This window comes from Phyllopteryx taeniolatus, chromosome 4, assembly GCF_024500385.1.
Source record: "Phyllopteryx taeniolatus isolate TA_2022b chromosome 4, UOR_Ptae_1.2, whole genome shotgun sequence".
Lineage (NCBI taxonomy): Eukaryota > Metazoa > Chordata > Actinopteri > Syngnathiformes > Syngnathidae > Phyllopteryx > Phyllopteryx taeniolatus.
The window spans coordinates 21,222,183-21,235,631 of NC_084505.1; the positions used below are offsets into that span (position 1 = coordinate 21,222,183).

General features: G+C 40.6%; 3 protein-coding genes across 10 annotated transcripts in view; 1 reads left to right on the forward strand and 2 right to left on the reverse strand.

Moving 5' to 3' along the window:
• mtnr1aa (melatonin receptor 1A a) overlaps positions 1–6,143 on the reverse strand; it is a 50,389-nt gene extending 44,246 nt beyond the window's left edge. The window contains exon 1 of the mRNA XM_061770514.1: positions 5,448–6,143. Within this exon, the coding sequence (XP_061626498.1) occupies positions 5,448–5,655 (208 nt within the window). The 5' untranslated portion in view covers positions 5,656–6,143. The remainder of the gene's footprint in view (positions 1–5,447) is intronic.
• Positions 1–13,449, forward strand: part of frg1 (FSHD region gene 1) — a 436,830-nt gene that overhangs the window by 177,720 nt on the left and 245,661 nt on the right. The window lies entirely within an intron of this gene.
• The window catches only part of fat1a (FAT atypical cadherin 1a), an 85,069-nt gene continuing 81,063 nt past the window's right edge, over positions 9,444–13,449 (reverse strand). For 4 of the 8 annotated variants that reach the window (XM_061770510.1, XM_061770508.1, XM_061770513.1 and 1 more), the window contains 2 exons: positions 13,257–13,292; positions 9,444–11,184 (listed from right to left, as the gene is read on the reverse strand). In XM_061770510.1, coding sequence (XP_061626494.1) covers positions 10,625–11,184; positions 13,257–13,292 — 596 coding nt within the window. In that variant the 3' untranslated portion in view covers positions 9,444–10,624. Of the gene's footprint in view, positions 11,185–13,256; positions 13,293–13,449 lie in introns of those variants that run through there. The other 4 variants (XM_061770509.1, XM_061770511.1, XR_009788129.1 and 1 more) reach the window with 3 other exon arrangements.

The window sequence follows — 13,449 nt, forward strand, 5'->3', positions numbered from 1 at the left end:
TTCTTTACCTCTCTTATATTTCAGTTTTTCCTTTTTAATAAATCCTTTTTAAAAATTTCAACAATTCAGTTTTTTTCTCTCAATATAGGGTGCTGTGTGTACATTAATGTGTAAAAAAATGAATTTTAATGATTTTCCCAAATGGCTGATATAACAAAGAGTGAAAATTTTAAGAGGGTCTGAATACTTTCGGTACCCACTGTGTGTGTCTGTGTGTGTGTGTGTGTGTATATATATATATATACACACACACACACACACACACACACACACACACGTATATCTGTCAACTAATGGATTACTAAGCCCATCGACAGTGATACCAAAAGTTTCTTTTTTTAAAAGAACAACTCAAAATCTACGCTTTTTAGACTTGACAGGTCAGCTTTACATTTGACTCTCGAAAATTGTTACATTCTATCAGATGACACTCCCACACAGGTTTTTTTTTCTTGACGTTGTCATGATATTTCATAAGGTTATTATCTGTCCTATATTTTCAAAACGATCAATTCATTCGCTAGTGGTACCAACTGCTGACTTCCTCTAAATTGAATTGCAACTTAAAAACATCACCCACCTCGCTGCTTTATAGTTTGAAAAGGGCAGCTTTACATGTGTAAATATGTAAAGCTGTAATACTTGATTGAATTCCATCAAATGGCGCAACAATGTACAGAATAGGTCAACATACTGTCACATTTCTACGAGAACGGCTCGAGAAACTTTGCCCTAGTCGCAGCTTTTTAGACTGTACAGGGCAGCTTTACAGATATCAATTGTATAATGTTGAATTCTGTCAAGTGACACTACTCACACGTTTTTCAGATTTTGTTTTACGATCGGTCATACATCGCTGACATTCTTTGATGAATTCATGAAAAATATATTAGAATGAATAATGAATATATTACTGCTTTATTTTGTGCTAGAGTATAGTGGTGGTCTGCGTGGATGTGATAAACATCGATAGGCCTTGTGCCACTTCCCGGCATACATTCCATTCTTCGTTTACTATTATTGTCGCCATTTTTGTACTGAGCAGCCAGTAGGGAGATGATCTGGAGCCTTGCGACATTTGCTGAAGTCTACCCCGATAGACTTTAGGAGGTGTTTTTTTTTTTTTTTTTTTTACTCAACAAATTTGCTTGAATTCATAATTGTATGACTAAAAAGGTTGTCACATTGTACTGAGTTGCCGTCGTGGAGCGGTTACCGCTGCCCAGCAGTTTGTTTTCCACGCTGCTGAATCATCTCCGATGTACCTGTCATCCTGCAGATAAGGACTTAATTGATTCGAGCCTAAAAGTGGGGGGGGGGGGAATCTATAAAAGATCCCAACACAGAGCCTATTTATTGGCATGTTGCGTGCAGAGTGGTGAGATTAACGTGTGTGTCAGTAATTTAGATGTCATCTCTGTTAACTGTGACAGTAAGGCTATCTGATGGTTTGGTGTCACTTTTGAAAATTTTGAAAATAAACCACAGATCCACTAAAATAAACGGTGATGAAAGCACGATTGAGAAATATGGCAATCCATCTCTGTCTGCCAATTCGCATACAAGTCTACATTTCTAAACAGAATTGAAAAAACTGGGCTCGCCGTGAGTTAGGCACGCACGTCACCCACCCGATCTTCGATTGGAGAGCGGCACCTCGGAGGCACGGCGTCCAGGGACAGTGGCCGCCGCTAAACACAATTAAACAATTATTCAATCGCTTGCCAGAGATTGTTGGAATTTTTCCAATCGGGGGGCATTTCATTATTGGCAACTGCACACTCCACTGAACTCAGGGCAGAGGAGGTGGCTGCATTATGACCCCCTTGCATGTAATTAGCTGTAATAATGCTACTACTTCCCTAAATCTACCTCTTGTCCCCACCCCCATCGTCCCCCTCATACACTTTAATGCAGCTTTAATACTCAATGCTGACAACCGCGTACATCGCAGTACTAAAGAAGTAAAAGCATGAAGTGATTGTCCCACAGTGAAACCCATGAGACAACTGACGTGGACTTGAAGGAGGTCTATACACTGTGGACACATGAGAAACTTCTAAGGGTGCTTGACTATTTCAGTAAAAAAATTGCCTCTTAGGGCTGCAACTAACCATTATTGAACTATTAATCTGTCAATTATTTTTTCAATTAATCGATGACTCACATTTTAAAAACTTAAATTTCCATCCTTTTATTCAAAAACAGGACATTATTTCAAATTGACGGTGCAAAAAAAAATAAAAAAATGCACAACCATAAATTGATTTTGATTCAATTACAAGTTTGGTCAGAAAATAGGCAGAAATGCTTTTCATTGTAATTCTGAGAATATTTACTGATGGGAGGCAGAAATTCAGAGGATTTGGACAATTTGGGTGGTTTACTACGTTATAACAAGTAGCTCCACTGGCCGCTAGAACGTCGCCTCTTTTGACCGCACCGCCTCTATTCACATAGTGACGACAGACGACTATACAATCGTTGTTGTTGATTGTTGTTTGTTGTTTGTTTTAATAAACCAAGTGGGGTCAACCTTGGTTATAACAACAAAGTCATTTGACTAAATTATCCATTCAAGTATGAACCGTGCCGATTCCGATGTAAAACCTGTAAAAATAAAACCGGCACGACTCGCAGTCCATTTTTAAACCTGAATCATGAGAAACAGCTACAGGTACAAGGAAATGTCGGAAAGTCTGCACTGGAAAAAGAAGCTGCTTTGTAACTATGGAAACATTTGATGTTGCTTCCCGTCATTACAAGGTGACGATAGATGTTGCTGAATCCGTTTAAAAACAGTCACTTGAGGTCAGCAGTATTTGGCTAAACAGTCAAAACCAACTAAGAAGATCAGTTCCTTTAAAAAGAAGACGACGTACGTGAAAAGCATCATTGGATGAAACCCTAAGCTCGGAGCGGCATTGATTGTCCGGATGCTAGCGAACGTCACGGGAAGCATTAATGCCGGGATGCGGCAGGCTTCCCCCTTTAGCTTCAGACTGCCAATAATTGCGTCAGTTGTTGCTCTTTGCTCAGCTCTGTGTGCTTGCTTGCTTTGGGGTCACTGAAATTACCTCCGCTTCAAAAAGTAGGCTGTGGCTGGTCCACGCGAGCTGCCTGCCACAATAAGGGAACATATATAGCTGCAGTACATCCTCAATTGGAGGGTGACGAGAAATAAATACAACAATAATAAACCTCAATGGTAGGTTGACAAGAGCTAATAGTTGAATAGCTAGCTTTAGACGTCACCATTACGAGAATAGCTAGCAACAGCTCACCGCAAATCACAACAAGTAACGAGGTCACTGTATCCCCCAAAAGATGACGAGATGTGGTGCGTAACCTTAGTCTTCAAAATTTGACACCATCTCTCATACACAATAACCTTAAGAAGTGACCTGTAATTGCTGTGCCTGCACCGCAGTATCAAAAGTACTAGCGCTATCGGTACTCAGTATCTGTATTGGTGAGTACTCAAGCTTGAACACTAGTACAGTGGAACCTCGATTTAACGAGGGGCTTCTGATTTAACAGACAGAACGGTAGTGTCCAGTTGGAACTCAAAATGCCACCTTGCAACAGACAAAGTCTGTTAGTTCTAGAATTGCCCACTGTTGTTTACTGGCGCCACACGACTGGCACAATCAGCAAACCTGTATTCCCGGGAATAGACGCTGCTGTTTACTTGGGCGCTCGTCGTGTGTAACAGTAACAGTATACAGTCAGTTGTTGTTGTTTTTTTGTCCCATTCCCTATCGTGACAGAGGTGAGAAAAAGGAAGCGTACTATCCTCACAGCTCTTGAAAGCAACGCCGACTCGCCACCGTGGCACAACAACTTTCTCCCACCAGCATGCCGTGATCACCCCTCCCAAGCACCAGCAATCGTGGCCCTTTTATGGAGGTATTAGATCAGTGGTGGGCAAACTACGGCCCGCCGGCCACATCCAGCCCGTTGATCATTTCAATCCGGCCCACCAAAGATTGGTACGGAATCGCCCAAATCATATCAAAATCATGAGTATATTCATTTGAACTTGTCCTGTGATGCCCAGCGGTTTCACCAGCTTGTCTTGTAATGCCCAGTGGCAGTGATACATTGACTTGACTTTGGCTGTTCTGTTTTTACTCTGCTACTGCGCTGAACCCTTCTTCAATCATGAGTGGGCCAAAGAAAAGAAAAGTCAACAGTGAGTGCCGAGTGTTTAATAGTGAATGGACAACTAAATATTTTTTCACTGAAGCCCAGTCAAAGGCCGTATGTCTAATTTGTTAAGAATCCACTACGGTTTTAGAGGAATATAACATCACCCGTCACTTTTCTACCAAGAAAGCTGATTATGCTAACAGCCAATCAACGCAGGAACTGATGGCTACTGCTCAGCGGTATAAATCAAGCTTGGAGGCTCAGCAAAACACCTTATCTGACAAACTGCCATCCAAGATTCAGTCACACGAGACCCTGAAACGGCGCCACGGGAGCTGCAGATGAAACTGATTGATCTCCAATGTGATACTGTCTTAAAAGAGAAGTTCAGCTCTCAAACTGGATGAGTTTTATGCTTCATTAAGCGCAGACACATTTCCAAAAATCCAGAAGATGGCCCTGAGGATGCGGGTGTTGTTTGTCTCTACATATGTGTGTGAACAGACTCATAGTGTGATGAACACTAACAAAACATCTTACAGATCCCAGCTGAGTGATGAACACCTCAGATGTCTTCTGAGAATTGCCACAACCAAACCAACACCAGACTTTGATGCTCTGGCAAAAAAAGGTGATCAAAACAACAACACGGTTCCCATTAAAAGTAAATCTAACTATTAACACTATTATGCCTTTTTTCAAATATTTGTTTTTATTTTTGACCTGTAAGCATCTGGTCCTGGCTCGGCCCGGCTGTCAAATTTAAAAAGTCAATGTGGCCCCTGAGCCAAACAAAAATTAAATACTTAATGTGACAAATAACAAAATGGGAGCGCTCAATGTTAATGGCCTAATGAAAACTAGTGTCGCAAAACCAATATAAATAAATATAATAAGAAACTGTGCTTGCTACAAATTTGTTGTTGTTTTTTTTTTATTTATTTATGACTGTCTCAGTCATCCAGGTCATGGTTTTTTCTTTGGCTTTATTATTATAATTTTTTTCTCGTCATTCAAAAATGACTTGGGCAATTATGACATTAGGCTAAACGATATGTCAAACTAGCGCCGTTTTAGTAATTTGATAAATAGTCGAACTTCACGACAAAAACCGAAGAGTCTAACGATTCTTCGACTATTGTTCCAATCACAACGACGTCAAACAGAGTCATTACATTCCTGAAAACGAACCCCCCCAAAAATGTACTATTTGGCCTCATAAACCTCGTCACCACCAAGTCGGTGTTTCGGCTCCACCGGTTGAAGTAGCCGAGTGTTCCGGGTACGCGACCCACCTGCGTTCCGGAGCTTCTTGTTGCGGTACACGGAGAAGATAACCAGCAGGTTGCCCAGGATGTCCACCACGATGGTGAAGATGAGGAAGCAGCCCAAAGTTGTGGTGACCCACGGCGGGCGGCTGAGAACGACGGCGGCGGCGGCGGCGGCGGTGTCGTCGTCGGGGTCCGGCGCGGTGCTGTTCAGCTCTGACCCATTTGTGACCATTGTACAGGGAGGACGAACTTTTTTTGTGTTTGTTCGTTTGTTTGTTTTTGTCTCGAAAGTGAGCGGAGCCGCCGAGGGTCGGCGGGGGTTCTCGGCACGCTATCGCCGGGATAGCCCTGCCAACGCCGGGACTCGGGAGCCTGGCGCGGCTCCGCTGCTCATCCTCCACGGCCTCCTTCCTCGCCCTTCCCCAGCTTGAGTGACTGCGAGTGGGCTCGTGTTCCCTCCCTCCACCATCCCCTTCTTGTTCTTTTTATCCCTCACCCCACGTGGCGTGTCTCTCTTTTCTCCCGAGTCCACGCGTGTTGTGTGTGACAACTTCGCCGCTAACGCACGTTGAGGTTTTGTTTGGCGGAGGGGCAAACACTTCCACCCGGAGACCGACTGGAGGAACTACAGCCTTCATTCATGGCGCTCAGCCATTCATCTTTTCCACGCGGGCGTCTCTGTCATTCATATTTCCACCCCCGTCTCTTTCACGAAAACGCCGCCAGACATTACAGTCCAGACGCGTCTTCATCACTTTTGTCCAAATGTCTTTTAATAAAACGAACACACAAAGTCCATTTGTTCACATTTTGGATCAGTCCCCCCCCCCGCCCATAGGAAACAATGCAAAAGTGGAAAGAATTCACTTCCCGGGTGAAGCTGTGGTCTTCAACAAAACTTTATTAACCACGTTTAAAGTCACATATAGACATACAGTGGTGCCTTGAGAAACAAGTAACAATAATCATAACAATTAGAATACATTTGATTCGTAAGGCACCTATCCAAACACTCAAGGTAACCTTTAGAGGACGTTTCACAGTTGAAACAAACGGTCAACAAATATATACATTTAAACAAACATTTTGCAGCAGACAAAGATTCTTCAAACTGTTTAACGCCACTCCCAGTCGAAGTTTACTGTCAAATTCCGCTACATGTTGTGTATCGAAAACAATCATATAGCTTTTGCCTGGAGAAAGTCCCGTTGCAAAACAATGCAAAGCGCCATTGACGTGTTCACGGTTAACATCGGATATTTGAACACAAATGACGGCGCAAGATCTAGACAGATAATATAACAATACTTACAGGCATATATTCTTTATCCTCCACACAAAATGACTTCATAAATCACTTACAATGGTAATATAAGAAGTAGTACCATTTGTTTGTTTCTGCAAGTAGTATCGTACTGCCTCCCGGTGGCCAAGGCAGGCAAACGGGGAAAAGAAAAAAAAGAAAAGAAAAGAAGGAAGGAAAAAAGGAGAAAGAGAACGAGAACAAGAACAGTTCCTGCATTAAGCTGTGGTCATCGTAAACGTCTAATTAATTGTAGAGGTCCTGTTTAAATTCACGTTTTAACGGGATTTAAAGTTAAAAGAAAATAAGAGGAAAGAGACGACAATGGAGAAAAATAAGGATAAAAGACAAAAAGAGGGAAAAGTGGACAAGAATAAGGATGAAAAAGAGGAAAAACCAAAAAGGACAGCAAAAAAATAGCAAGAAAAGAAATGTAGTTCTTTTCTTTACAGTTTTTTCTTGACAGTTTTAAGACACTTAAGAAACCATTGCCTGTACAGATAACAAAAACAACAATCAAATAAGACATTTTAAAGTAAAGAGAAAAACCTTTCCGTAGGGAGAAGCCGCAGCCAAACGCGCCAGCGGAGTCTCCTCCCCTTCCGGTGGGTATCATAACATTTGCTCTCCGCGTGACCTGCAAACATGGAACATTTCAAGACAAAACACAACTGTACCTAATGTATTGGCCTTCCTTCTTCTTCTTTGGGGTTCATTTATTGGCAGGCCAATAAGATAGCAGACTCAGGGCGAAGCTATATGCTTGTTTAAATTACAGAACGTGTAATTTTCTTCATTCTAAGTTTAGTTTGACAGTAAACTTCAAATGGGAGTGACATTAAACAGCTTGAAGCTTATTTTTTGAGAAGGTTTTCACTCTTTGCCAAAATGATGCTTATTGTAAAGTGTGTTGAGTTGAATTCATTGCCGCCATACAGTGCTCGGATCTTCATGTTTGCACTCGCAGGTCAAAGCAAAAAAAAAAAAAAAAACAATAATAACCATTGTTAAATTAATACCTCTTAGTGTCAATCGAAAGTAGTAATTATTATCGTTTGGTATTTTTATACATTTTTTTAAAAAACCTGCTCGCCGCGATGAGCTCTTTAGACCTATCTTGTAGGCCCCATCTTGTGGTTTAGATGCGGTACTACAACTTTGCAGAGATTTGAAGCAACGATTCATTTCCCATAAAAACCTTACGTAATAAAAATCAGCATCTTAACCAGTGACCCATCTACAGAAAGCCATTTAAAACTTCACGTTCCCATGCTTGGAAGATGTTAAACAAATGCTTCATTACTTTTTTCATGAATAATCCGATATCTATGAAGAATCATCTCGTGAATACAAATGCACTTTATTTCAAAAACCCTCCATTTTCTTGGTGAAGGCGTCATCATGCGGAAAGGATCGTCTCCACCACTTTGTGTATGAAGTTTCCACAGAATGGAACTCAATGCATATTGAAGTATAATCATTTTTAAAAATATATGGGAAATTTTGATATTTGAATTTTAAAACACTTACGCTTTTTAAATGTATTTTATACTAATTGTAAATGTTTAAAAAATTATTTATTTTTTTTTAAGTTTAACAAACAAAACTAGTACAAGCAAATATAAAAATTTTAGATGGCTGGGACCCACGACCCTAATGAGGAAAAGCGGTCCAGAAAATGGATTGATGTATAGTGGAAAACCTTTTAATATAAAAAAGAAATATTGCAAAATATATTTTTTTAAATACAAAATGATTTCTCCTTTTTAAATATAAACATTCTCAGAGAATATTTTATTTTTCTCAAAATATTTTGTTTACAAATCGATTATCAAAATGAAAATGTAATTTATAAACATCAATCCATTTTCATTATTATTCAATTTCGGTGGTTAATCTATAAACAAAATCCTTAATATATATTTAGAATATACAGAAAGATAGTAATGGTAAGTACATTTTCAACATTAGATATTAGATATACAGCTACATTTGTAAACTAAATATTAAAATAAAGTTTGAAATATTTGAATACAGATTATTATACACCTAGAAATATACCAATGTAAAACACATTTTCAATACAAATACAATATTTATATATTCTATTAATAATATATACACATTTTTAAAGCAGAAATAGTAACAAAAATATATACACTGTATATGTATATAAAAGACACACGGCAATCTTTTTTTTTTGGGGGGGAATAATTTATTGCCAGTAGGAAAGCGTGAGCTGGTGGCAGTAACTCAATAAAAACCTTAACAAGACAAATGCTTCGCTTACGCACACTCGCACAGACATACACGGACACGGGTGGTATCCATGACGACCATAAATAGCATCGGGTCCCGTTTCCTTGATGGAAAAAATAAGAGGTTCCAACGTCAAGACGTACAAACAAACGATTAAAAAAAGACGAGTAATGCAGTCGTTCACTGAAGACCCTTTTTTTTCTTTAAATGACAAACTTTTTTTGTGAACGCTAGCACAGTAAGGCTGATATCATGTCACACTGTTTCTTCAAAATGAAAGCACTGAATATCTACAAAACCTACTTGGAAATCAAAACTGTACATTGACATTTACACTGAAAATCACCACTTGTAGAAAATGTTCTATTTATATAAACTGTTGTGAATTTCACTTTGATGTTTTCTTTTTTGTTTCCCTGTTGAAACGGACAATCCACTTCAAGTGAGTTGGGACTTGAGTCTTTTTGTCTTCTCTCGCAACCCATACTTGCCAATCTTCCTGTTTACATTTTTTTTTTTTTAAACGTCGGTTTTTTGGGGGATCAGGTGAAGTACCTAGTGAAGCCTAATATGGGAGAAATGTGACTCTGGGAGGAAATAGGAAAATACGGGATTATTATTATTATTATTATTATTATTATGGAAAAACTGGATGGTTAACTTACAAGCTCATACCACCAAACTTTTGGAAATCCTTCAAATCAGGAAGAAAACGGGTCTAATGTGAAAGCAGTAAAATACGTGAGGGTTGGCTATTACGCCACGGTCAAAACATCCCCCGTATCGACTGGTGAGCTAACACCGCCAAAATATTGGCCAATGTAAAATGTCTTATAAACTTGTAAAAATACGAGAGAAATGTGACACCAGGAGTAAGGAGTAAAATATTGTCGTCTCACGGGGGGACACTAAGGTTTTTAGCAGGTCAAGGTTAGTTCAATTGCACTTTTGCCAAGCCTAGAATCGGGAAAAATCTCATGCCAGGTCAAATTGTCAACTTGTGACTTATGCCACCTAACTTTTGGCAACCTTAGAAATCCAGGGAAATAGAGCACAAATGGGACGCCACGAAGCAACAGGGAAATAGGTTGCAACTATTCCAAAGATCCCTGGTCAGATGGCAAAAATGTAGCAGTTGGCAAGTACAATATGTTGTAAACAGTCTAAACATTCTCTGTCTAAACTCGCAAGCTAATACCGAGCGAGCTACTTTTGGCAGTCCTTAAAAACTGGGAATGTGACAGCAGAAGGAAGAAGTAACGGGAGGATCACAGGTAAAACTGGAGGTTTGTGCTACGTCGCAACCAGTCCTGTGCCAAATTGCAAACGTGTGGCAACCCTCAAAATCGGGGGGAAATACGGAGGAAACGTTAAATGGGGAAAATGCAGTCAAATAAGGGAAGGTTGGCAACTATGTCGCAAACATCCTATCTCAAGTTGCGAGCTAAAACAGAGAAACATTTGGCAATCCTTAAAAACCGACAGGAGAAATGTGACGCCATCAAATACGGGAGGCTTGGCAAGTACAGTATGTGTCAGTCCAAACATCCCCTTGTGGAATAGGATCGTACCAGGCGTAAAAACAAAAACGAGGAGGGCTCGTGGGGCGGCTTCAGGCACTTTTTGTGGGGATCCAGTGTCAGACTTCAGTGTGCTGCTGGGAGCCCAGCGGCGGGATGGACAGCCGCTCAAAATGGCCGTCGTCGCCGCTCTCGTAGTCGCTGATCATGGCCTCGGACTCCTCGCAGCACGCCGACATGTCCGAGCAGGAGGCGGTGGACGCGTACAGCGACAGCGACATGTCGTCGAGGTCCCGACTCGGAGGGAAGCCGCCGGCGGTGGCCGTGGTGGAGGACGGCGGGGCGGTGTCGCCGTCGCCCCGGGGGCCCAGGTAGCGGCCGAGGCTGTACAGTTCCGGCAGGGCGGGACGGCGGCGGATCCCGTCCGTGGCCGTGGACCGCAGCGTGTCGGTGTACGCGGGCGGCGGCGGCGGCAGCTCGTCGCCGGACGGGAAGTCGTCGGGCGGCGGCGGGAAGTCGCTCTCGATGTCGTAACCGCCCGGGTAATAGTCGGTGTCCATGGCACTCGGGTCGCTGTACAAAGTTGCGGGAGGTGACTCCACCAGCTCGTACTGCGGGAACTCCTTGATTCCCGGGAGTTGGACGCTCGGCATCCAGTCAGACGTGTCCCAGTGATATCCTGCGCGGGGGAAAAAAAATCGCTAACGTTAGCATTCTGATGCTAACTTTTTGTCAACGTTAAAAAGCATGCAACCACACACCACTTGTTCGTTCATTAACGCTTGACGGCATCCCGAGTACAACAACATAACGGAGATTCCGACGACGACTGATCACACAAACAAACAAACAAAAAAGCCAAGTTTCTGATCATTCCATAATTCGTACAGTTCAGTTTGCTTTTTATATATATATATATATATATATATATATACACATACATATATATATGTAGGTGCCAATATTGATGTACTGGCGAAGTTTTCAAAACGTGGCTAAAAATAAAATGATACTGAAAATAATAAGTTTGGTTCTCATTTTTATTAGAATTTCTATTGTCATTAACTTGTCCTACGTTTCTGATCATTCGTACACTTCAGTTAACATTAATAGCAACAGTACCAACATACTTTCCCACATCTTGCTGTCTGTTGTTTGGTTGACAGACAACATGAAGATAATGGTGAAATGAAAAAATATTTTTAAAAATATCATTAGTTTACGAGAAAACAAAGTTATATTTTTGGCTTTTCTTTGTCAGATTATTATGATGTAGCGCTAGGTTTTATATTTGTATTGTCAAAGTTGCGAATTTGCGGAATAACCCATATTGATGGACCTGCATGCTTTCATTTGTGGAGGCTGGGCTACCTAAAAGGTGGAGCAGAATGGGAATATGAAAATTGCTGCCAAGTTGCAGATGAACCCATATTGATGTACTGGCACCTTTTAGTTTAGTTACGCTAGGTTACCTAATATGTGCTGTGATTGTGGGAGTTTAAAATGGAAAAAAAAAGTTTCGAAATTTTTTTCCTGGAAACTGAACGGCAACCGTATGGTGGAAACATGGCTAATGACAAACTATTTTAAAAAAAACCTCAAGTGTTTGGTTTGCATTTTTCTAAGTTATGTTGTCGCTTCCATTCAAAAAACCTGCAACCATACAACCACGTGTTCATTCATAACAACACTTGACAAAATCCTGATGGGGATCGTGACGACATCTGGTCATGTCACACACCAACTCAAAAAGTGTACAATTCAGTTCTTCCTCCCAAAAGTTCAGTAGATGTGGAATAACATGGAAATGTACGGTATTATGAAATTTGGCAGTTTTGAAACAATTACGTGAAATAACAGATTTTTCTGCTCTACTGAAATCTGTGGTGACTACCGTATTTACATAGCTCGTGCCATTTCGCCTCCAAACAAGCAAGATCTTGAATTTAGTTTCAAAACTCTAATAGTACCCACACGGTGGAAATGTGGCCAACAACAAACTATACTAAAATTATGTTGAGTTTATGATTATATTTTTATTTTTTCGCTAAACTTTAAAAAGCATGCAACCACAAAACAACTTGTTCATTTACAACAACGCTTAATGACATCCTGAGAACAACAATCTAACATACATCATACAAAACAAAAACAAAATAGCCAAGTTTCCGATAATCCTTACACTTCACTTACGATTACAATTGTGTTTTTTGTTTTGAACAAAGAAATTACTTGGACTGTTACAAAGCTCATTCTTTTTTTTTTATTGTCCATTACTGACATATTTTTTGTCATCTCTTTCTCTAACAATAGTGTATGTTGATTGGTTGACAGAATGTGTTGGCAATGGTAAGATTCCCCCAAAAATTGAATCACAATTTTTTTTTAAAGTTTGTTTTACTGCTTTTTTTTTTGTCACACTACTATGACATTGAACTAGTTTCTTAACTGATCGCTAGTGCCATCCCGCTACCAGACTAGCTAGCGTTCCAAATTGTTTCGTAGTGAACTGAACTGAACTGAACTGTAAGGTATAGCGGCAACTCAAAACATGTACTTGGTTACCAAACAGAATTCTTTAAAGCTAACATCACCAAACCATGTGTAGGAACGCTAATAAATCTCAAAATCACACTTCGGCTTTCACACCAGCACATAGCAAAAGCGTCAAAAGCTATGATCGTTAGCGTCAAGTTAGTGCTTAGCAGCGTCACACCCATGAAAACACACAAACACCAAGAAAAAAGTCACCTCTTGTGTTCTTGAGCTCACGAGCCACAAAAGACTCTTTCAAAAGAATCCATGAAGAAGAGAAGGAGGAGAAAGAGAGAAAACGTTAAAAATGGCGATGGATGCTAACGAAGGTAACAACACAGTGGGACACGGGAGTTTTGGCGAAAGCGACGAAACACGTGGAGGGCTATTTTGACAGGGTAGCCATTTT